Genomic DNA, 26210 nt, shown 5'->3' with positions numbered 1-26210 from the left:
TTTCCTGTATTTATGCATTTCCTCATGGGCCAGATCAAACTCGTGGCCCGCGAAAAAACCGGAGGTCGGACGTCCTCCCAAACCCCCTCCATCCATCACCCCTCAACCCACCCACCCATGATCTGAAAGGTCCCACAGCTCTGCTGTGCAGCAGCCATTAGTGTGTCATTAACCCATTTTGGGCGGGGAACCTGGTGTTAGCATTATGTTATTTTAGCTATTGAAAAATAGCAGATCTACAAGCTCGTAGCGCGCCACCGAGTGGCGCGCTACGAGCTTGTAGGTCTGCTATTTTTGAAAAATCGAAGAACGACTGACATAGAAACATAGCTTTTTCAGAAAACTGTCAGGATGTAGAAGACTTTTTTAGAATCTGATCTCAGGTCAGAATGGGTTAAGCAGGATGGATATCCGTGCTCTTGCTGTCCCGCTCCTCTCTCAGCAGGAGCACATCAAAAAGCAACAGCCAGAGAAGAGAGGCCGATCTATCTGCCTGGGATGGGATGGGCTCAACACAACAAGCCCTGGCCTGTTGGCCTGTCTTCACACACGTCCAAGCCCAGTCTGTATATGAATGGAACACGTCTGTTGTCTCTTTATGAATGGAACACGGGCAGAGTTAACCTTCCCTGCTGTCCGTTTAAGGCAGTGCTTCTCAAGGTGGGGACCGGGTACTACCGGGGGTCCTTGAGGGGATTCCAGGGGATCCCCATTGCCGGCCCGATTCCTGGTGAGCCGCCCCACGTCCGAAACGATTGAGAAATGACAGAGTTACCGTGTGGGGGGCCCTCTACTGTACTGTACTGTCACTGTACTGTACTGGCACACCTGAAATCACCATATATACAGTTAATAAGTGCGTGTGTGTTTGTGTGTTTGTGTTAGGTTGCGCACATGTGGTGAAAAACAACCATGCTGTTTTCGTGCTCAGACGCACCCAGCCACCCACACAGCTCCGTAAGGGAGTGGTTGCACCACTCAAAAATCACACCCGTGTGGAGGGTTAGCTCAAAATTAGCTTAGTGCTAATTGAACTGATAAAGCGATAGAGTGTACAAATGGAACCATACCTTGGTTGAGCGACCAGGAGAACTTGGAGGCATCGGGGTCACAGATGAGACAGGGGCTGGTGAGGCTGGAGTCTCCCTCTGCAAAACACATCCCGTCTATTGTACATGTCCTCTCCTGGGGGGGGAGGGGGGAGAGAGAGAGAGAGAGAGAGAGAGAGAGAGAGAGAGAGAGAGAGAGAGAGAGAGAGAGAGAGAGAGAGAGAGAGAGAGAGAGAGAGAGAGAGAAAAACGGAAAGACAGGGAAATATTAGCTGGAGGAGTCGTGAAGACATCCAGTTTTAAAAATCATTAACTTAGAACTTCAAAAAAAGTTAAAGCACTACAGTTTCCAGAAAACGGCTATGAAATGTATTTGGGAAGATTTTCAACTTTTCAGCAACATGATTTGCTCTCTCTGTGGACTCTCTCTGGAGTATAACAGACAGGATATGAGCTATAAATAATCTAACATACCATCTCTACCTCAGGTAATTCAATTTGATTCAACATTGGCGAGCATGGATTATCCCCCTGGCATTTGCGTGTGTGTGCTTGTGTGTGTGTGGTGCGTTCGTTCGTGCATGCAGGCTGTGTGTGTGACTGTGTGTGAGTTTGAGTGTGAGTGTGTGTGTGTGTGTGTGTGTGCTTGTGTGTGTGTGTGTGGTGCGTTCGTTCGTGCATGCAGGCTGCATGCAGGCTGCGTGCGTGCGTGCGTGCGTGCGTGCGTGCGTGCGTGCGTGCGTGCGTGCGTGCGTGCGTGCGTGCGTGCGTGCGTGCGTGCGTGCGTGCGGAGGGGTGCGTGCATGGGGGTCTAAAATGAGACATTGATTGCTCCATGTTGGAGCAGCGAGGGAGAGAACTGCTTATCTGCTTTGCTCGCTTGCTTGATTCATCCAACATCTAAGTGTTATCGCAGACATGCAACTCGTCCCACACTGACCATGCAACAATGCTCCACTGCACATTGACGTCTAAACAACTGCTAAACAACTGGAGGTCTCCATTTTAGCACCGTTCCTCAGCAGTACTGACACCACTCGGAAAGAAAACACAACTATGGACCCCAGGGGGACCCCGATCAACAAAGTATATAGGGACAAAGTATATAGGGTCAAAGTATATAGGGACAAAGTATATAGGGACAAAGTATATAGGGACAAAGTGGTTAACTGTCGTTATCTGTGGCCTTCATTGATGCGTGCCGAGTTACTGTACCTTTAACTTACAGAGTCCTGAGGGGGAGGAGTCACAGATCTGGCACACGCCATCGTAGATGGTCAGCACCTTGGTCTGGCTGTACTGGGAGCCGTCGTTCGTCACCTAGTGGACAATTTAGGCATTTAGCAGACGCTCTTAATCCAGAGTGATTTACAGTAAGCAAGAACAAAAAGTGGTGGTAACACATCAAATACATACAAATAGTCATCAAGAATCATACGTGAGCTAAGAACCTAACCGTGGAATATCTATATAATTAAACTATGCGTATAGACCATGGGTTTTCAACAGGTGGTCCGTGGACCACTGGTGGTCCCTGAAGGTATTGCATGTGGTCCCTGACATGCATTTATAATGTAGGAAAGTGAAGATTTGTATTTTAATTTATTGTATTGACCACAAGTTGAGAAACAATGCAGTAAATGACGTGGTGACATGATGACGCGTCGATGTTGTCAGTTACTGGGCAGGCGGACGTCAAGAACTTCCACAGAAAAGGGAGGTAGAATCTCAAGGGAAACTGTACCGGATTGAGTCACCATTATAAGGAAATGTGCCCATAATTAATTGCATGTGTCTGCTCGCTCATACATACAGTACGTTACAATAGCAACATGATTTTAATATGGAAGGTTAATTTTTCCCCCACACAACGCCCATATCCCCCCTCCCAACACAACAGTGGTCCCCATGATTCTCAGTCAGGGTGGTGGTCCCTGGTTCATAATCAGTTGAAAACCCCTGGTATAGACTATAGAGTGCGTTATGTCTACAAAAATGCTATCTAAACTACATAAGTTGAGTCGAGTAAGGTCGTTGAGGCTAGGGCAAGTGCTACGGCAAGTGCTACGGGCTAAGATGGAGTCTGAAGAGGTGGGTGAGTCTGGGAGGTAAGACAATATTAACCCATTCTGGGCGGGAACCCCTGTTGGTGTTTATGCATTATGTTATACTTTAGCTATTGAAAAATAGCAGACCTACAAGCTCATAGCGCGGCACCGAGTGGCGCGCTATGAGCTTGTAGATCTGCTATTTTTGAGAAATCGTGAAAATGCGGCACAAATCTTTGAATATATATTATTTCAGAAGACTTTTTTTGGGTTAAGCGACGCGGTTGGCAGTGGTATAATAAAGTAAAGTACTTAAGTACAATTTTGAGGCATTACTACTTTACTTGAGTATTTCCAGTACTTTTGGTGGTAGGCCTGAGGCCGATTCTAAAAACGCCTCTAAATAAAGTTTTCTGAAAAACTTCAAATATTTATATAGCGCCATCAAAAATGTTACATTTTTGAATACTGTACATACTGTACAGAACCCCAACATGGGTTCCCGACCTGAGGGGGTAAAACACCTTTTGTCCAAATGGAACCCAGTGAATGATCATCATGTTCAGGTGAACCTGGTTAAAGGACAGCAGATGAGAGCGATCACTGTGAGAGTGATCACTGTGAGAGTGATCACTGTGAGAGCGACCACGGTGAGAGCGACCACCGTGAGAGCGACCACCGTGAGAGCGATCACCGTGAGAGCGACCACCGTGAGAGCGATCACCGTGAGAGCGATCACTGTGAGAGCGACCACCGTGAGAGCGGATCACTGTGAGAGCGATCACTGTGAGAGCGACCACGGTGAGAGCGATCACCGTGAGAGCGACCACCGTGAGAGCGATCACCGTGAGAGCGATCACCGTGAGAGCGACCACCGTGAGAGCGACCACCGTGAGAGCGACCACCGTGAGAGCGATCACCGTGAGAGCGATCACCGCGAGAGCGATCACCGTGAGAGCGACCACCGTGAGAGCGACCACCGCGAGAGCGACCACCGCGAGAGCGACCACCGCGAGAGCGACCACCGCGAGAGCGACCACCGTGAGAGCGATCACCGTGAGAGCGACCACCGTGAGAGCGACCACCGTGAGAGCGATCACCGTGAGAGCGATCACCGTGAGAGCGATCACCGTGAGAGCGACCACCGTGAGAGCGATCACCGTGAGAGCGACCACCGTGAGAGCGACCACCGTGAGAGCGATCACCGTGAGAGCGATCACCGCGAGAGCGACCACCGTGAGAGCGATCACCGTGAGAGCGATCACCGTGAGAGCGATCACCGTGAGAGCGATCACCGCGAGAGCGACCACCGTGAGAGCCATCACTGTGAGAGCCATCACTGTGAGAGCCATCACTGTGAGAGCGATCACTGTGAGAGCGATCACCGTGAGAGCGATCACCGTGAGAGCGACCACCGTGAGAGCGACCACCGTGAGAGCGACCACCGTGAGAGCGACCACCGTGAGAGCGACCACTGTGAGAGCGACCACCGTGAGAGCGACCACCGTGAGAGCGATCACTGTGAGAGCGATCACTGTGAGAGCGATCACTGTGAGAGCGACCACTGTGAGAGCGATCACTGTGAGAGCGACCACTGTGAGAGCGACCACTGTGAGAGCGATCACTGTGAGAGCCATCACTGTGAGAGCCATCACTGTGAGAGCCATCACTGTGAGAGCCATCACTGTGAGAGCCATCACGGTGGGAAATTAGTCTACTTTCATAATAATTACGAATCAGACAGAATGCAGTGGCAACATGTCTCCTTATGTATACCTTGTGTGATAAAACAGAGCAGCGGAACACACTACACACTACACTAAGATACGTTGAACTAAATAACCCATTTTGGGCGGGAACCCCTTTTGGTGTTTTAAACATTGTTATAATTTAGCTATTGAAAAATAGCAGATCTACAAGCTCATAGCGCGCCACCGAGTGGCGCGCTACGAGCTTGTAGGTCTGCTATTTTTGAAAGGACGTTAAAATGTGGCGCAAATCATTGAATATATATTTCAGAGCGAACATTTTTAACTAAAATATTTGCTTCTGGGGGGTCCCTGGAACTACATATTTTGAGATGGGGGTCCGTGGCCCAATAGAGATAATTCTGGGGGTCCTTGACATGAAAAAGGTTGAGCACCACTGACATAGAAACATGGGTTTTTCAGATTTTTTTTGGGATTTAGAAGCCTTTTTTTAAATCAACCTCAGTCCAAAATGGGTTAAACTCAAGCAGCTGCTTTTCCATGGGCAGTCTGGCATTTTTTAGACACTCTTGAGAAAAGGCTCTGAGAAAAGCAGGCTGTTGTTTCCGGAAAGAAACTTTAGTAGTCGCCAGGAAATAAAAGAAAAGCTGGTTGATTCGTTTTTGTCCTTTTTTTTTTACCCATTAAGATTATGTGAACGGTCTTAATTTAAGACATGATGCCGATACTAGAAATGCCACACTTTCAACATCTGGATAGCCAACGCAGAAATCTAAAATGTCACAGATGCTTTCCCACCCAGCAAGCCAGATGACGTCACGATAACATTATATTGACGTCCTCCAGTGACTCCGGTGACGTTCAGGACTAGGCCAGATCACAGGCCATATGGTGATGATCGTTACGTTCAGGACTAGTCCAGATCACAGCCCATATGGGGATGATCTTTACGTTCAGGACTAGGCCAGATCACAGCCCATATGGGGATGATCTTTACGTTCAGGACTAGGCCAGATCACAGCCCATATGGGGATGATCTTTACATTCAGGACTAGGCCAGATCACAGGCCATATGGGGATGATCTTTACGTTCAGGACTAGGCCAGATCACAGCCTATATGGGGATGATCTTTAGGTTCAGGACTAGGCCAGATCACAGCCCATATGGGGATGATCTTTACGTTTAGGACTAGGCCAGATCACAGCCTATATGGGGATGATCTTTACGTTCAGGACTAGGCCAGATCACAGCCCATATGGGGATGATCTTTACGTTCAGGACTAGGCCAGATCACAGCCCATATGGGGATGATCTTTACGTTCACAGCCCATATGGGGATGATCTTTACGTTCAGGACTAGGCCAGATCACAGCCCATATGGGGATGATCTTTACGTAATTTCCAGGACGTCTTCACCAATTTAAATAATATAGTTTATTCTGGGCCAGATCTGACTAGTTATGATATGACTTAAGTTGCTCTGGTGATATTCTGGGCCAGATGTTTTGATGTGCTCTGGCCCCAATCGAGACGTCACTAATTTGTCCAGGTCCTGCTTGCTGGGCAGTTAACCCAATGGGCAGTGCAGTGGACTACACCAGTGCATCCCAAACAATCGGTCGGGACCCATTTTTGGGTAACGGACCCATGTATTATTAAATGGGTTTCCTTTTAAAATTATTATCTCAAAAGATAAAAAAAAAAAAAAAAAAAAAGAATCGTTTCTACCTGGATCTCCCAGCGTGCGTAGGGCTTGTTCCTACCTGGATCTCCCAGCGTGCGTAGGGCTTGTTCATACCTGGATCTCCCAGCGTGCGTAGGGCTTGTTCATACCTGGATCTCCCAGCGTGCGTAGGGCTTGTTCCTACCTGGATCTCCCAGCGTGCGTAGGGCTTGGTGAGGTGTTCCTACCTGGATCTCCCAGCGTGCGTAGGGCTTGTTCCTACCTGGATCTCCCAGCGTGCGTAGGGCTTGTTCCTACCTGGATCTCCCAGCGTGCGTAGGGCTTGGTGAGGTGTTCCTACCTGGATCTCCCAGCGTGCGTAGGGCTTGTTCCTACCTGGATCTCCCAGCGTGCGTAGGGCTTGGTGAGGTGTTCCTACCTGGATCTCCCAGCGTGCGTAGGGCTTGGTGAGGTGTTCCTACCTGGATCTCCCAGCGTGCGTAGGGCTTGGTGAGGTGTTCCTACCTGGATCTCCCAGCGTGCGTAGGGCTTGGTGAGGTGTTCCTACCTGGATCTCCCAGCGTGCGTAGGGCTTGGTGAGGTGTTCCTACCTGGATCTCCCAGCGTGCGTAGGGCTTGTCATCCATCATGAAGTCCTCTGTGTGGGCGGCCATGTTGCTCAGGGACGGAACGGCACAGTCCAGAACCTTGGAGCTGAGGAACGTGGCTCTGGTCCTCTGCTTCTCACCTGGAGACCACTCACCGTTCATGTACTGTGGACCGCACACGTGCACACACACACGCACACACAACAGACAAAATGTAAAAACATGAGTCCAGTGTCAGATGTTATGTTCATTGTTAAGGTGGTCTTGAGAAATGGCCAGAAATATAGAAAAATAAATAAATAAATACTTGACAAAGCCTTTTTCATATACATAGGGCCAGGTAGGTTTGGATAGCTTTTTATCCTCGATAAATGAAATAATAAAAAAAAAATGCATTTTATGTTCATCCTTTTATGTTCATCCTTTTATGTTCATCCGCCGCAGTTGTCGGAAAGTAAGGCCCCCTGTGATTGGCCAGTAGTCGCCACACCCACCGAGCTGGGGTGATGTCAGCGACGTATCACGGCAACAAAGCACAGGCGTGGCCTGGGCCATGGCTCAGTGGTCCAGGCACCTTGGCTGGCAATCCAGTCTGGCAGTGTGCCGCGGGTTCGACTCCCGATCCCGACGGCCTTTACTGCATGTCTTCCCCCCATCTCTCTCCCCATTTCCTGTCAGCCTACTGTCTGTCCCTCCATAAAAAAATTAAATAAAGGCGAAAGCCACACAACATTAAAAAAAACAAAAAACAAGCACAGGCGTGAACGGCCACCTGGTTCAGGTGTATGACTTGGCCACCTGAACGCGCGCACAAAGTTGTGGACACAAATACATTTGCATTGTGGGCGCGGAGTTCTCTCAAATGTTATAATAGAAGGAGGGGGGTAAATACAAGTCACATAACTGCAGCTGGGGACCCCCTGGAACCTCCCTCAAGAACCCCTGGGGGTCTAGACACGTGTGGCGACGTTGTGAAGGGTCTTACCGTCAGTCTGGTAGCCAGACAGCTGAGGTCTGGGGACTGAACCCCTGGGGGTCTAGACACGTTGTGAAGGGTCTTACCGTCAGTCTGGTAGCCAGACAGCTGAGGTCTGGGGACTGGACCAAACCCAGGCCGAACACCCTGATGCTGCGACAGTCAAAATGTCTGATGTCACACAGCCCTCTGTTCTCCAGGTCTGTCACCTCCACAGGCTGGCCTATCAGGACACAGAGAAGAACACTGTTAGGCCAATCAGGAATATGCAGGAGAGATTATGGTCTGACCTATCAGGACACCAAGAATACGGTTAGACCGGGGGTGCCCGCACTTTTTTAACCCATTTTGACCTGAATTTAAAATTTAAAAAAAATATTCTAAATCCTCCAGTTTTCTGAAATAAATATTTTCACGATTTTTCAAAAATAGCAGACCTACAAGCTCGTAGCGCGGCACTCGGTGCCGCGCTATGAGCTTGTAGGTCTGCTATTTTTCAATACAAAGGGGTTCCCGCCCAAAATGGGTTAAGAGGTACTTTCAAAATGACCACCTCAACCAGATCTACCCACCGAAAAAAATATACAATTGTACTTATATTATATCACATATGTAATGCGTATACTACTGACGTTTGTGTGCAACACTCTTGAAAACAAAGTACTGCATTATGGGTTTGAGCCGACAGGCCCTTTTTACTGTATGTCAATCAATCAAGTCAACTTAGTTCAAGTGATAGATTCTATATATTTTAGGGCCATGTCATGTGATCTACCTGCACAGCCCTTGGGATCTACTGGTAGATCACGATCTACGTTTTGGGCACCCCTGGGTTAGACTATGGGTGCAAGCACATCTTCGTGTCAGAAAACGTCTCTTACGGGTTTTTAAACAGCTGGTAGGTGGAAATGACGCTCGCGCGCGGCTTCAACTTGCAGCATTGCCCAAAAAACGGAAACGCTTTGCCGACGATACAAGTTGAAGTCGCGCACGAGCGGCATTTCCATCCACCAGCTTTATAAAAACCAGGAAGAGACGCCTGCTCTAGGCGTTTTTTTGCTTGACAAATTATGTGCCTGCACCCAATCAGAATCTGCAGGACAGATTATAGTCCGAACTATCAGAACACAAATACTGTCAGCCTATCAGCAGGAGAATAGTCGTACCTATCAGGAGACAGAAATATGTTACTTATAAGTTAACATTTTGGCAAATGTTTTGTATTACTGTAATTGGGTCGCGGGGAGTGGTTTGCTCAGGGACACTTTGACACAGAATGGGAAGGTCGACCTACTGTATAGCGTCGTTCCAATTCCCAGTACCTACTCATCTAAAATCTGCAGGGAATCTGTCAGAACTTTCCCTAAAACATCCGGGACAACGCTCCACACTTCCCAGACTCTTCCCCTTCTGGCTCCCAAACGGTGGAACGAACAGTACACCCCATTGCAGTTAGAACTAAAGATTCACTCCCAATCTTCCACCGTGTTGTGAACTTGTCCTTATTTTCTTTAAGTTATTCCATTATAATCAACTTGTTTTAACCCATTTTGGGCGGGAACCCCTTTTGGTGTTGTAAGCATTATGTTATACTTTAGCTATTTTTGAAAAATCGTGAAAATGTGGCACAAATCTTTGAATATATATTCTTTCAGAGCGAACGTTTTTAACTCAAATCTTTGCTTCTGGGGGGGTTCCTGGAACAACATATTTTCAGATGGGGGTCGGTGGATTACATATCATTTTGGGGGTCCTTGACATGAAATATTGAGCACCACTGATACAGAAACCTAGTTATTTCAGAAAACTGCCAGGATTTAGACGACATTTTTTTAAATTTCGACGTCAGGCCTAAATGGGTTAAGTTTGGGGTCCCAGGGAGACATCAAATTCATCTTTTGGGTCCTGAGCTGAAACATTTGGGAACAGGGGCGTCCAGCGTACTCACTGATAGTCAGGCTGCAGTCGTAGAAGCTGTATCCGGGGTAACACTGGCAGCCCCACTCCGTGCAGTGCCCGTTGCCGTTGCAGAGGTTGGGGCAGCGCAGGGCGGTCACCACCTCCCCCGGAGCGTCGCCCAGCTCCGCTGCACGCACGGTCCGGTTCTCCAGCAACCTCCGCTCGCACTCATTCTCCAAGTATGGCACCTGGACATAGACAATATATACATTTAACCCATTTAGGCCTGACGTCGAAATAAAAAAAACGTTCGCTCTGAAAGAATATATATTCCAAGATTTGTGCCGCATTTTTACGATTTTTCAAAAATAGCAGACCTGCAAGCTCGTAGCGCGCCACTCGGTGGCGCGCTATGAGCTTGTAGATCTGCTATTTTTCAATAGCTAAAGTATAACATAATGCTTAGTTAAAACACCAAAAGGGGTTCCCGTCCAGAATGGGTTAACCTCTTCTCAGAGTGGTGTCCCGGGACCACCAGGGATCCTTGAAGGGGTTCCAAGGGGGTCCCCAGCATGGCATTTGGGTCCTTGACATGAACATGTTTTGATCTAACATAGTGGTTCCCAAACTGGGGGTCGGGACCCCAAGTGGGGTCCCCAAATGATTTTGGGGGGTCCCCAGATGATTAGCTTAATGTGAAACATTGTTTTCTAACGAACAGTGGTATCTGCACATTTCTAAATGTTAATGTAATGACTTTTAAAACCTTTAATAAATACCACAATCAATATTGTGAAATATAGCCGATCTACAAGCTCACAATTATCTGTGGAACTGAGTCAAACTAAATGTAATGCCTACGATAGAGAGTGTGATGCATGATTTTCACATCAGGACACGCCCCCCTCATCTAGACTGAGTGGCAAAACATTGAGCAGCATGGAGGGAGTTTAGAAGCACTCGTTGGAAATCACTCAACCGTCCTGCGTACCACCTGTTTCTAAATGTCACATAATGCAGGAGGCAGCAAAATGTTGTGTTATTGAAAACAAGCACTTCCAAACTCTGACACTTACAAAAATAATCAAATGCAGGGCATTTCTTGACAGAAAGTAGCTCATAACATTTATATGGTGGATTTTTATGAAACGAAAACTTTGCAGATAGAAAGAGGATAATTCAAGCTTTTCGTACAGCTGCAATGTTGGTGAGTTTAACATTGTTTAATGCAATCAGACAGGACTTTTCTGTTTGGATGAATGGGCTGTCAAGGCCAGAAAGTAGTTTTTTGCCACTCAGTGGGCGGTCCCGCATAACTTCCAGGTACGCTGATGTCATGTGCATACCCTCTATTCCAAGTGCTTGTCAGTGTGGTGGGTCCTCAGTTTAAATTAGATTATTTGGGGGGTCACGGCCTGAAAAGTTTGGGAACCCTTGATCCAACAGACCATGCTACTACTCACCAGGGCCTCCTCCCAGGCCAGGTCGTCCTTCAGCTGGAGGTCCAGCATGCAGAGGTCCACGGCCTCGCCCAGGCGGCGCCCCAGCAGCCGGCCGCACACCGCGCCCACCGTGGAGTTGGACAGGGCCGCCTGGCACACCTCCAGGGCCTTGGCCGAGGTCAGGCCGCTGGGGGCCGGCCAGCGGGGCCGCACCTCCGGGCGCGACTCCTCGGCCATCAGCTGGTGGTCCTCCGGGAAGAAGTAGGAGAAGCTCTCCAGGTCGGCCTGGCTCAGACTCTGCTGGGCGGGGAAAATGGGACGGAACTCCAGCGGCTCCGTCTGCCAGAGGGGGTGTGTGTGAAGTAACAAAGTGTGTTTAAATCGGGTAATAAAATAGCTGATCTACATGCTCACAATGCATCGCAACACCTTGCAAGCTTGTATTACTGAATTATTGTACTGTATTTTCAAAAGATGTTTTGAAAAGCTATGTGAAATGGGACATTCTGCATAACGACTACTTTTCCTTTTGGTGCCAATACTATTTTTAGTCAAGTAACATTTTGAATACAGTATTTAGTTACTTCCCCCCACTGACCTCCAACGGAAGCGTCTGCCTCTTGGGCCGGTCCGCCGAGAGAGGGAGGAGATCTTCCCTGAGCTCTCCGTCGAGTTCACCTCCGTGTTCTCGCCCGGTCTCTCGGAACGAGTCCGAGTCGTCTGTGTCGATGATGCTGCCTTGTCCGAAATCCGGCAAAGCGCCGGCGTGCCTCTTTTGCAGGTGACGGACGTTGAAGTCGGATGTGTGGTACGACGACGTTTGTCTGCCCGGCCAGTTGAGAGACAGGAGGACGTCCTCTTTCAGCTCTCCGTCCAGTCCTTCGTGCTGTCCAAGCTCTCTGTACGTCTGAGAGTGTCTCCTCTCCAAAGGATGGCTGCTGAATGAAGACAGGTCCAGGACGCCGTCTGCAATGATACGTTTATATTTGAAGATGTTTGACAAGTTGTAATGTTTGGTACTTTACAACTTAAACCCTGTTCTCAAGCTTGTAGATCGGCTGCTTTTGTAAAAATAATTGCGAACTATAGAAGCTGGCCAAAACTGTCTGTCTGTGTGTGTCACGCTGTAACACCACCCGCCCGCCACCAGAGGGCAACTGAAATTGGAACGATACAGAGGTCTGTGTGTGTGTGTGTGCGCGTGTGCGTGTGCATGTGCGTGTGCGTCAGACTGCCACAACAGCTTTGTTCGCTTCCCGCGTTTACGCGTCTTACTTGTATATAATAATTACATTTTGACAATTTGTTTCTATAATGACATGACCGCATGTGTGGTAGCTAAGAAGACTAAAACTAAGGACATTTTCTTTACCATTTTAGATTTTGTTAGTTAGTTATTTTCATCTCTGTTAACTAGATTGCTTTTTGTGCGTTTAGTTGTTTCCCCTCTCAATGGGCTAAGTGCACACAGAATATCTCTTCCTACTTCTGGGCCGTTTCCCTACTTCCTTCACAGGTGTTACCGATGATACTAATTAAAGCAGCTATAAGCAATAATATGTCAAATTTGTAATGCCCTTTTTATTTTTCAGGTATTCAGACAGCCAGCAATGGGTAGAACGCTCCCAAAAAAATTTAGTCTCTGTGACACATCTAGGGGCCACAATCTGCATTCAAAGATTTTCCTAGAAGCTTTGTCATTGGTCGATTTGCCTGTCTGCTTCCTGATTGGTTAGTCACTGCGACCAGGTTTTTTTCGACCAATGACAAAGCTTCTAGGAACATGAATGCAGATTACGGCCCCTAGATGTGTCACAGAGACTACATTTTTTTTGGGAGCGTTCTACCCATTGCTGGCTGTCTGAATACCAAAAAAAAGATAATAATAATATTTTGACATATTATTGCTTATAGCAGCTTTAAGGCTGCGTTCCATTTAGTGTACAGTGGTTCTCAAACTTTTTAATTTCACTCTCAGAGTTACACACATTTGTACAGAGTGACACACCCGTACGGGTCCATTTGGAACCCACTCAAGGACACTTTGAGACCCACTGGTGTAGCAGAGTGTTTCCAGTCTTTCCAGTGAGCCAACATGCACAATAGCAGCACCCTGACTCCGTTTGACCAGAATGGAACAGAGGGGCCAAAGTTCTTTCCAAAATGGTACGTATGTGTGCATATAGCCCTTTCTATTTCTGATTATTTGTTTCCGTAAACCCATTCTGGGCGGGAACCCCTTTTGGTGTTTTAACTATTGAAAAATAGCAGATATACAAGTTACAGACCTACAAGTTCCCTTGTAGGTCTGCTATTTTTGAAAAATCGTGAAAATGTGCCTCAACTCTTTGAATATATATTATTACAGACTCAAATCTTTGCTTCTGGGGGGTCCCTGGAAGAACATATTTTCAGATGGGGGGCGGAGGCATATTACATATAATTTTTGGGGTTCTTGACATTAAATATTGAGAACCATTGATACAGAAACATAAGGTTTTTCAGAAAACTGTCAGGAATTTGTCAGGAATCAGGCCTAAATGTGTTAACTAGAAAGACCTTGGCTGAGTGGCTCGTGTTTGTCCGCGGAGCTCTTCATGTACTCCAGAGTGGTGTCCATGGAGGGGAACAACGAGGTGTAGTCCACGTGGTGGTGGTCCATGCAGGCCGAGTGGGCCGAGGAGCGGCTGTACAGGTGCCTTATGCCCCTGGAGGAGGCCGAGGGCTGGACGTTGTTCCTGGAGGCCGAGGGCTGGACGTTTCGGCACTGGCAGAAGGGCCTCCGGCTCTCCTGCTGTGCGTCGCCGGGGGGGGTTTTGTCGAATAGACTCTCGCCGGGAGCTATCCTAACACAGAGACAGAGGATAGGAGGTAAAACACCTGGAGCTATCCTAACACAGAGACAGAGGATAGGAGGTAAAACACCTGGAGCTATCCTAACACAGAGACAGAGGATAGGAGGTAAAACACCTGGAGCTATCCTAACACAGAGACAGAGGATGGGGGGTAAAACACCTGGAGCTATCCTAACACAGAGACAGAGGATAGGAGGTAAAACACCTGGAGCTATCCTAACACAGAGACAGAGGATAGGAGGTAAAACACCTGGAGCTATCCTAACACAGAGACAGAGGATAGGAGGTAAAACACCTGGGAGCTATCCTAACACAGAGACAGAGGATGGGGGGTAAAACACCTGGAGCTATCCTAACACAGAGACAGAGGATAGGAGGTAAAACACCTGGAGCTATCCTAACACAGAGACAGAGGATGGGGGGTAAAACACCTGGAGCTATCCTAACACAGAGACAGAGGATAGGAGGTAAAACACCTGGGAGCTATCCTAACACAGAGACAGAGGATAGGAGGTAAAACACCTGGAGCTATCCTAACACAGAGACAGAGGATAGGAGGTAAAACACCTGGGAGCTATCCTAACACAGAGACAGAGGATGGGGGGTAAAACACCTGGAGCTATCCTAACACAGAGACAGAGGATAGGAGGTAAAACACCTGGAGCTATCCTAACACAGAGACAGAGGATGGGAGGTAAAACACCTGGAGCTATCCTAACACAGAGACAGAGGATAGGAGGTAAAACACCTGGAGCTATCCTAACACAGAGACAGAGGATAGGAGGTAAAACACCTGGAGCTATCCTAACACAGAGACAGAGGATGGGAGGTAAACACCTGGAGCTATCCTAACACAGAGACAGAGGATAGGAGGTAAAACACCTGGAGCTATCCTAACACAGAGACAGAGGATGGGAGGTAAAACACCTGGAGCTATCCTAACACAGAGACAGAGGATAGGAGGTAAAACACCTGGAGCTATCCTAACACAGAGACAGAGGATAGGAGGTAAAACACCTGGAGCTATCCTAACACAGAGACAGAGGATGGGAGGTAAACACCTGGAGCTATCCTAACACAGAGACAGAGGATAGGAGGTAAAACACCTGGAGCTATCCTAACACAGAGACAGAGGATAGGAGGTAAAACACCTGGAGCTATCCTAACACAGAGACAGAGGATGGGAGGTAAACACCTGGAGCTATCCTAACACAGAGACAGAGGATAGGAGGTAAAACACCTGGAGCTATCCTAACACAGAGACAGAGGATGGGGGGTAAAACACCTGGAGCTATCCTAACACAGAGACAGAGGATGGGGGGTAAAACACCTGGAGCTATCCTAACACAGAGACAGAGGATGGGGGGTAAAACACCTGGAGCTATCCTAACACAGAGACAGAGGATGGGAGGTAAACACCTGGAGCTATCCTAACACAGAGACAGAGGATGGGGGGTAAAACACCTGGAGCTATCCTAACACAGAGACAGAGGATAGGAGGTAAAACACCTGGAGCTATCCTAACACAGAGACAGAGGATGGGAGGTAAAACACCTGGAGCTATCCTAACACAGAGACAGAGGATAGGAGGTAAAACACCTGGAGCTATCCTAACACAGAGACAGAGGATAGGAGGTAAAACACCTGGAGCTATCCTAACACAGAGACAGAGGATGGGAGGTAAACACCTGGAGCTATCCTAACACAGAGACAGAGGATAGGAGGTAAAACACCTGGAGCTATCCTAACACAGAGACAGAGGATGGGAGGTAAAACACCTGGAGCTATCCTAACACAGAGACAGAGGATAGGAGGTAAAACACCTGGAGCTATCCTAACACAGAGACAGAGGATGGGAGGTAAACACCTGGAGCTATCCTAACACAGAGACAGAGGATGGGGGGTAAAACACCTGGAGCTATCCTAACACAGAGACAGAGGATAGGAGGTAAAACACCTGGAGCTATCCTAACACAGAGACAGAGGATGGGAGGTAAACACCTGGAGCTATCCTAACACAGAGACAGAGGATAGGAGGTAAAACACCTGGAGCTATCCTAACACAGAGACAGAGGATAGGAGGTAAAACACCTGGAGCTATCCTAACACAGAGACAGAGGATGGGAGGTAAACACCTGGAGCTATCCTAACACAGAGACAGAGGATAGGAGGTAAAACACCTGGAGCTATCCTAACACAGAGACAGAGGATAGGAGGTAAAACACCTGGAGCTATCCTAACACAGAGACAGAGGATGGGGGGTAAAACACCTGGAGCTATCCTAACACAGAGACAGAGGATAGGAGGTAAAACACCTGGAGCTATCCTAACACAGAGACAGAGGATGGGAGGTAAACACCTGGAGCTATCCTAACACAGAGACAGAGGATAGGAGGTAAAACACCTGGAGCTATCCTAACACAGAGACAGAGGATGGGGGGTAAAACACCTGGAGCTATCCTAACACAGAGACAGAGGATGGGGGGTAAAACACCTGGAGCTATCCTAACACAGAGACAGAGGATAGGAGGTAAAACACCTGGAGCTATCCTAACACAGAGACAGAGGATAGGAGGTAAAACACCTGGAGCTATCCTAACACAGAGACAGAGGATGGGGGGTAAAACACCTGGGAGCTATCCTAACACAGAGACAGAGGATGGGAGGTAAACACCTGGAGCTATCCTAACACAGAGACAGAGGATGGGAGGTAAACACCTGGAGCTATCCTAACACAGAGACAGAGGATGGGGGGTAAAACACCTGGAGCTATCCTAACACAGAGACAGAGGATGGGGGGTAAAACACCTGGAGCTATCCTAACACAGAGACAGAGGATGGGAGGTAAACACCTGGAGCTATCCTAACACAGAGACAGAGGATGGGAGGTAAACACCTGGAGCTATCCTAACACAGAGACAGAGGATGGGAGGTAAACACCTGGAGCTATCCTAACACAGAGACAGAGGATAGGAGGTAAAACACCTGGAGCTATCCTAACACAGAGACAGAGGATGGGAGGTAAACACCTGGAGCTATCCTAACACAGAGACAGAGGATAGGAGGTAAAACACCTGGGAGCTATCCTAACACAGAGACAGAGGATAGGAGGTAAAACACCTGGAGCTATCCTAACACAGAGACAGAGGATGGGAGGTAAACACCTGGAGCTATCCTAACACAGAGACAGAGGATAGGAGGTAAAACACCTGGAGCTATCCTAACACAGAGACAGAGGATAGGAGGTAAAACACCTGGAGCTATCCTAACACAGAGACAGAGGATAGGAGGTAAAACACCTGGAGCTATCCTAACACAGAGACAGAGGATGGGGGGTAAACACCTGGAGCTATCCTAACACAGAGACAGAGGATAGGAGGTAAAACACCTGGAGCTATCCTAACACAGAGACAGAGGATAGGAGGTAAAACACCTGGGAGCTATCCTAACACAGAGACAGAGGATGGGGGGTAAAACACCTGGAGCTATCCTAACACAGAGACAGAGGATAGGAGGTAAAACACCTGGAGCTATCCTAACACAGAGACAGAGGATGGGGGGTAAAACACCTGGAGCTATCCTAACACAGAGACAGAGGATAGGAGGTAAAACACCTGGGAGCTATCCTAACACAGAGACAGAGGATGGGGGGTAAAACACCTGGAGCTATCCTAACACAGAGACAGAGGATAGGAGGTAAAACACCTGGAGCTATCCTAACACAGAGACAGAGGATAGGAGGTAAAACACCTGGGAGCTATCCTAACACAGAGACAGAGGATGGGGGGTAAAACACCTGGAGCTATCCTAACACAGAGACAGAGGATAGGAGGTAAAACACCTGGAGCTATCCTAACACAGAGACAGAGGATAGGAGGTAAAACACCTGGAGCTATCCTAACACAGAGACAGAGGATAGGAGGTAAAACACCTGGAGCTATCCTAACACAGAGACAGAGGATGGGGGGTAAAACACCTGGAGCTATCCTAACACAGAGACAGAGGATAGGAGGTAAAACACCTGGAGCTATCCTAACACAGAGACAGAGGATGGGGGGTAAAACACCTGGAGCTATCCTAACACAGAGACAGAGGATAGGAGGTAAAACACCTGGGAGCTATCCTAACACAGAGACAGAGGATAGGAGGTAAAACACCTGGAGCTATCCTAACACAGAGACAGAGGATGGGGGGTAAAACACCTGGAGCTATCCTAACACAGAGACAGAGGATAGGAGGTAAAACACCTGGGAGCTATCCTAACACAGAGACAGAGGATAGGAGGTAAAACACCTGGAGCTATCCTAACACAGAGACAGAGGATAGGAGGTAAACACCTGGAGCTATCCTAACACAGAGACAGAGGATGGGGGGTAAAACACCTGGAGCTATCCTAACACAGAGACAGAGGATAGGAGGTAAAACACCTGGAGCTATCCTAACACAGAGACAGAGGATGGGGGGTAAAACACCTGGAGCTATCCTAACACAGAGACAGAGGATAGGAGGTAAAACACCTGGAGCTATCCTAACACAGAGACAGAGGATGGGGGGTAAAACACCTGGAGCTATCCTAACACAGAGACAGAGGATAGGAGGTAAAACACCTGGGAGCTATCCTAACACAGAGACAGAGGATGGGGGGTAAAACACCTGGAGCTATCCTAACACAGAGACAGAGGATAGGAGGTAAAACACCTGGAGCTATCCTAACACAGAGACAGAGGATGGGGGGTAAAACACCTGGAGCTATCCTAACACAGAGACAGAGGATGGGGGGTAAAACACCTGGAGCTATCCTAACACAGAGACAGAGGATGGGAGGTAAACACCTGGAGCTATCCTAACACAGAGACAGAGGATAGGAGGTAAAACACCTGGAGCTATCCTAACACAGAGACAGAGGATGGGGGGTAAAACACCTGGAGCTATCCTAACACAGAGACAGAGGATGGGGGGTAAAACACCTGGAGCTATCCTAACACAGAGACAGAGGATGGGGGGTAAAACACCTGGAGCTATCCTAACACAGAGACAGAGGATGGGAGGTAAACACCTGGAGCTATCCTAACACAGAGACAGAGGATAGGAGGTAAAACACCTGGAGCTATCCTAACACAGAGACAGAGGATAGGAGGTAAACACCTGGAGCTATCCTAACACAGAGACAGAGGATAGGAGGTAAAACACCTGGAGCTATCCTAACACAGAGACAGAGGATAGGAGGTAAACACCTGGAGCTATCCTAACACAGAGACAGAGGATGGGAGGTAAACACCTGGAGCTATCCTAACACAGAGACAGAGGATGGGAGGTAAACACCTGGAGCTATCCTAACACAGAGACAGAGGATAGGAGGTAAAACACCTGGAGCTATCCTAACACAGAGACAGAGGATGGGGGGTAAAACACCTGGAGCTATCCTAACACAGAGACAGAGGATAGGAGGTAAAACACCTGGAGCTATCCTAACACAGAGACAGAGGATAGGAGGTAAAACACCTGGAGCTATCCTAACACAGAGACAGAGGATAGGAGGTAAAACACCTGGAGCTATCCTAACACAGAGACAGAGGATGGGGGGTAAAACACCTGGAGCTATCCTAACACAGAGACAGAGGATAGGAGGTAAAACACCTGGAGCTATCCTAACACAGAGACAGAGGATGGGAGGTAAAACACCTGGAGCTATCCTAACACAGAGACAGAGGATAGGAGGTAAAACACCTGGAGCTATCCTAACACAGAGACAGAGGATGGGGGGTAAAACACCTGGGCATGATGGCATAGAGTATAAAGAAGGATAGAGGCCGAACTGGAGTGTTAGCCCCGCCCCCCTCGCTATTCATTTCAGTGGAAGTTGCTCAGTGGCGTTCTGAAGCACCCGGAAGACTTCCGGAAGTATAATTATAACTCAATGGCTCGAGCGAGTGGAAGTTTAGCCTAGCCTAGCCTAGCCTAGCCTAGCCTAGCCTAGCCTAGGCCCCGGACCTCAATGTTGAGGCTTTTCACGTGACGTCATGAACGTCTGTCCACTTCCATTAAGTGCTGCAATTCCACATTTCGCCAGTAGGTAGTGGCAGCTTCAACGTCGGATAGCCTTACTGGGGGCTTGCATGATGGTGGTCTCCACTTTTCAGTCAATGGGCTTATATGCACACAGAATAACTTGCAGGCAGCTTTCCTACTTCCTTCACAGATGTTACCGATGATACGAATTAACTTAAGGCTCTGTTCCATTTAGTGCGCAGTGGTACAGTGGAACCAAATGGACCCATACAGGTCCATTTGGTTCCATTTGTACACTCTCATAGTTCCACACCCGTACGTTGCCATTTGGAACACACTCAAGGACACTTTGGGACACACTGGTGTAGTGTTTCCAATGAGCCAACAAACATGCACAATTGACCATTTGCAGACCGCGGCCATCTCTTGCCATCAGAGTTTGGAAGCACTCGTTTTCAGTAAAGCAATGTCCTGCTGCCTCCTGCATGCTATTCACAGGACTAAAAGTTTGTATTATAACAGGGGTTCTCAACCCGTGGGTCGCGACCCCTCGGGGGGTCGCCAAATTATTTTAGGGGGTCCCCAAAAATATTTAAAAAAAAAAAAAAGTTAAAAAAAAAAGAAAAAATCACGATTTTTCTAAAATAGCAGACCTACAAGCTCGTAGCGCGCCACTCGGTGGCGCGCTATGAGCTTGTAGATTAAATTATAAATTATAACAATGCTTAAAACACCAAAAGGGGTTCCCGCCCAAAATGGTTTAAGGTTATTGTAGCAGTCAATTTATATTGGGGGTCGGGAGGGGGCGGGGCGGGGGTCCCGAGACGTTGCCAAAGCATTTTCGGGGGTCCCCGGCCAAAAACGTTGAGAACCCCTGTATTATAACACAACATACACACTTTCTAACTCTAACAAAGATACAAAGACAACAACACTGTGCTCAGCCAGCTAGAGAGAGCGTTGAGAGAGAGAGCCGCTGAAGTGTGACCACTTTGTCAAAAATGACAAATGGTCTACGGTCTGAAAAACAAGGTCGAGTTTGACTTAATTTCCACATTTGTCTATTTTCAATCCACGGCTCATTACCACGGCTAATTTGAAATCAGGCTCCTGGACGTGGCTGATAGGCTCACTGTGTCAAAACAGTTGTGTTGTGCATGTTCTATATTCACAATAATGAAAACCGACGGCAAACAGAGATCTTTTTGGAATGCAAAAATGAACAGAACTAAGAGTAAAAGCCCTAGAGGCTGTGTGTGGTTGGAACCGGCCAACATTGGCATTCATCAGAGCCCTACCATTGATTTTAAAATTATTTTACTTGTTTATCAATGGTCTCGCACCTTCCTACCTACATGACTGCCTGCCTAAATATGTCCCAAACCGCCCCCTAAGGTCTTCCACTGCTGGCCTGCTCGCTTTGCCTAAAAAAATGGCAACTAAAAAATACAGGGAAGCAGCGTTTTGCTTCTACGGGCCGACGGCGTGGAACAAACTCCCACTGTACCTTCGTCAGGCAGCCTCTGTAGACATTTTTAAAGCGCAGCTCAAGACCCACTTCTACACTCTTGCTTTTAATTGATCTTTTAATTTTTTGTTATTCATGTCCTCACTGTATTGCATTACTGCTCTTGTTTTTTGAGTGGTGTAAACCACTCCTACAACTGGCTTTGTTAGTCTGTCTGTCTGTCTGTCTGTCTGTGCAGAAAAAATGAGCATGGTTGCTACGGTCACCCAGTTCACCCGGGTGTGATTTCATTACGTCAGACATTACGTCAGACCACAGCTGATCAGTCTATATAAGACCTTACACCACTCAGTTCACACGGGTGTGATTTTTAATGTTTATGCCTTGCTTGTTTTATTTTTGTTCTCCATTGCTCTGTAAAGCACTTTGAGCTGCATTTCATGTCATGAAAGGTGCTATACAAATAAAGTTGTATTATTATTATTATTATGAAAGGTGCTATACAAATAAAGTTGTATTATTATTATGAAAGGTGCTATACAAATAAAGTTGTATTATTATTATTATTATGAAAGGTGCTATACAAATAAAGTTGTATTATTATTATTATTATTATGAAAGGTGCTATACAAATAAAGTTGTATTATTATTATTATTATGAAAGGTGCTATACAAATAAAGTTGTATTATTATTATTATTATGAAAGGTGCTATACAAATAAAGTTGTATTATTATTATTATTATGAAAGGTGCTATACAAATAAAGTTGTATTATTATTATTATTATGAAAGGTGCTATACAAATAAAGTTTGATTATTATTATTACCACTCTCACTATACGTAGGGTTTGTTTTGTTTGCTTTCTTATTTTCACTCACACAATAATTAACCCTAAACATATTTTTTGTTACACCATCACTAAACACAGGTATATTTTACCCAATGTAAAATATTCCATAAAAACTAGTTCTCATCAAAATATATTGAAGTACAGCAATACAGTACATGGCAACTTGAGGTACTCTTCCTTAATATTTCATCATGACTTTTCACAAAAAAAAACGAAAAATAGATATATTCCTAAAAAAAAAGATTAAGCTTTAGTATAAAATGATGTTACTGTACAAAATACACGCCACTATTGCAAAGAAAACCTTCATAGATTAATTGCAATAGAGAAAGAAAGGCCATGATTAGGGTTCATTCTGCTATCTGCCAAATTGATTATGAGATATACTGTTTGCAAAGTAGACATTTTTGCCTGCGGGGAGGTGCTAGAAGGGGGGGGGGGGGGGGTCCACCGGTCCACTGAAATTGACCAATGGATGGACCAACAACAACAACAAAAATGTCTCAATGCATACTAAGTATCCCATTGAAGACGTTTCCAAAAGTGTTATATTCATCATTGACAGTGATTTATCTCAAGAAAAACATGTTTGTTCAAGCATTTTAACCCATTAACCCATTTTGGACTGAGGTCGATTCAAAAAAAGGCTTCAAAATCCTAACATTTTTCTGAAAAACCCATGTTTATGTCAGTGGTGCTCAACCTTTTTCATGTCAAGTCAAGGACCCCCAGAATTATCTCTATTGGGCCACGGACCTGCTGCCCCATCTGGCGGAGTCAGGTTACCACGGACCCCCATCTCAAAATATGTAGTTCCAGGGACCCCCCCAGAAGCAAATATTTTAGTTAAAAATGTTCGCTCTGAAATATATATTCAATGATTTGCGCCACATTTTAACGATTTTTCAAAAATAGCAGACCTACAAGCTCGTAGCGCGCCACTCGGTGGCGCGCTATGAGCTTGTAGATCTGCTATTTTTCAATAGCTAAATTATAACATAATGTTTAAAACACCAAAAGGGGTTCCCACCCAAAACGGGTTAAAAAGGGCGTTTCCCTCTCCTGCATTGTAAACCTTTGAAAAGGGTGTTTCCTCAAAGCATTAGAACCCATTGTGTGTGCTCAAGGGCATTTCCTCAAGCTCTTTAATCTTTATATGATCCCACGTGACTGACTGACTGACTGACTGACCTCCAGCTCTCGATGAATCCGTCCATGTCGTCCGTGCCGTAGGAACCCCCGTCCGACCCTTGGAAGTCGTTGTTGCTGTTGCGGTCGAAGGTCCCGCAGAGGCCCCGCGTGTTGCCGTAGTCCCTGCTGGGCGCTCTGACGGACAGGCTCATCCCCCAGTCGGCCACGTCGGCCCTGACGAAGGCGCCGGACGGAAAGATCAACTGACGAGAGGAGAGGCACACCCGGTAGATCATTAACATACCATTCTCCTCATGCACAAAACATAATATTAATATACATACAGTAACATAGCACAAACATGAAAACACTCATACCTAATGTCAGGTATAATTCTAACCTGACATCACCAGGTTAGAATATGGTGAATATGGTGATTTAGAATCACCATACTGTGATTCAAAAACACAATATGTTAACAGTCAATGCAATTCGATTTCGTGAAGTGAGTGGTGCAACTCCGTGTGGGGGTTCCCGGGGGGGGGGGGGGGTTCCAGACCTACAGGAACACACCCAGGGTGCCGGCCCGATTCCGGCGAGCCGCCCCGCGTCCGAAACGGTTGAGAAATGACAGAGTTACCGTGTGGGGGTCCCTCTACTGTACCCTCTACTGTACTGTACTGTCACTGGCACACCCGAAATCATCTTATATACAGTTAATATGTGCGTGTGTGTTTGTGTGTGTGTTAGGTTGCGTACAGGTGGTGAAAAACAACCATGCTGTTTTCGTGCTCATACCCAGCCAGCCAGCCAGCCACACACACATAACTCCGTAAGGGAGTGGTTGCACCACTCAAAAATCTAATTGAAAATTGATTATTTTTAGGGTTCAATCCATTTCCAGTGGAAACACTCTGAACTGGTTCAATATTAGGTGGGAAAAGAGGAACTGAACCGGTTACAACCCCCGGGTGGAAAAGTGGCCTGTAGAGTTAAAGACCTGTAAGTGTCCATTTGGGCCGCTGGTGGTCCCTGGACCAGACGTTGATTACCAGCAGCCTTTTGTATAACAAATGGGCTCTATGCACACAGAATAACTCTTCCTACTTCCGGGGCCGCTTCCCTACTTCCTTCACAGGTGTAACTTTTTAATTTTAACCCATTTTGGGCGGGAACCCCTTTTGGTGTTAGCATTATGTTGTGCTTTAGCTATTGAAAAATAGCAGATCTACAAGCTCATAGCGCGCCACAGAGTGGCGCGCTACAAGCTTGTAGGTCTGCTATTTTTGAAAAATCGAAGAACGACTGACATAGAAACACAGCTTTTTCAGAAAACTGTCAGGATGTAGAAGAAATTTTTAGAATCTGATCTCAGGTCAAAATGGGTTAAAGGACCCCCATAACTCTGAGAGTGCACAAATGGAACCAAATGGACCCGTTTTACACTCAGAGTTATACCCGTACGGGGCCATTTGGAACTCACTCAAGGACACTTTGAGACCCACAGGTGTAGTGTAGCAGAGTGTTTCCAGTGAGCCAACACAGCACCCTGACTCTGGTTGACCAGAATGGAACAGAGCCTTCATTAGGATCATCGGTAACACCTGTGAAAGAAGTAGGGAAGGGGCCCAAGTTCTTTCTAAAATTATGCATGGTGCCCGTTTGAACGTGATTCGTACCGTGATTTTCTTCCCCTGATGCGTCTCCAGAACGCGGACGCCGCGTCCGTTACTGGCGTCGCCCAGCGCCGGGCTCCGCAGGGTGAGCCGGGGCCGGGTCTCCTGCAGCTGGCCGTTGCACATGTCCAGCACGGCCACCTCGGCGCCCTCGCGCACCGCCACGCCGCAGTTACACGCCACGGCGTGGTGGCGGCTGCCGCAGTCCCACTGGCGAGCGTGCACCTCGAAGGACCTGCTCAGGCTCTGGTACAGCACGAAGGACCCGGTGTGGTGGTTCTCGTAGCGCCTAGGTGGTGGTGGTCACAATCACAGCACAACTCACTATTAATAATCAGGGTTCAATTTGTCAATAAAACAATGAAAGCAACACTTAAAAGTTCTATACTTCATTGCACAACAAATATAGTGGGCATAGACAAAAACACAAAATGAAAAAAACAGAAGCAGGGATTAAACATATCCCCACAAAATGAACCCCATCCCCGTAGACCAGTGGTTCCCAACCTTTTCATGTCAAGGACCCCCAAATTGACAATAATTAGCCCGCAGACCCCCATTTGAAGAGATAATGCCAGTGACCCCCAATAAGAGAAGAATTTTTACGGCTCTAGCAGTGATTCTCAACCCGTTAAATTTCTATGGACCCCCATTTAATGACATTTCTATCTCTGGGACCCTCAATTTATATTGTAAAATCAATGTTAATTTAACTCCGAGTTAAATTAACATTGGACCTATCGGGTCCATTTGGTTCCATTTGTACACTCAGAGTTACAGACCCATATGGGTCCATTTGGTTCCAAATTATCATTTAGCTGGGT

The 26210-nt window shown here is 47.1% G+C and overlaps 1 protein-coding gene across 3 annotated transcripts in view; it reads right to left on the bottom strand.

The window, feature by feature from the left end:
- The window catches only part of LOC306917463 (von Willebrand factor D and EGF domain-containing protein), a 105957-nt gene that overhangs the window by 41138 nt on the left and 38609 nt on the right, over window positions 1–26210 (bottom strand). For all 3 annotated transcript variants that reach the window (XM_079495687.1, XM_079495688.1, XM_079495689.1), the window contains exons 10-19: window positions 25390–25675; window positions 23771–23973; window positions 13955–14241; window positions 11994–12361; window positions 11417–11734; window positions 10003–10201; window positions 8141–8277; window positions 7082–7243; window positions 2265–2369; window positions 1071–1185 (exon numbers count right to left, since the gene is read on the bottom strand). In XM_079495687.1, the coding sequence (XP_079351813.1) occupies window positions 1071–1185; window positions 2265–2369; window positions 7082–7243; window positions 8141–8277; window positions 10003–10201; window positions 11417–11734; window positions 11994–12361; window positions 13955–14241; window positions 23771–23973; window positions 25390–25675 (2180 nt within the window). The remainder of the gene's footprint in view (window positions 1–1070; window positions 1186–2264; window positions 2370–7081; window positions 7244–8140; window positions 8278–10002; window positions 10202–11416; window positions 11735–11993; window positions 12362–13954; window positions 14242–23770; window positions 23974–25389; window positions 25676–26210) is intronic.

The sequence above is a fragment of the Electrona antarctica genome (genome assembly GCF_951216825.1).
Source record: "Electrona antarctica genome assembly, chromosome: 24".
Classification (NCBI taxonomy): Eukaryota; Metazoa; Chordata; class Actinopteri; order Myctophiformes; family Myctophidae; genus Electrona; species Electrona antarctica.
This window is presented reverse-complemented; position numbering and strand designations above follow the sequence as displayed.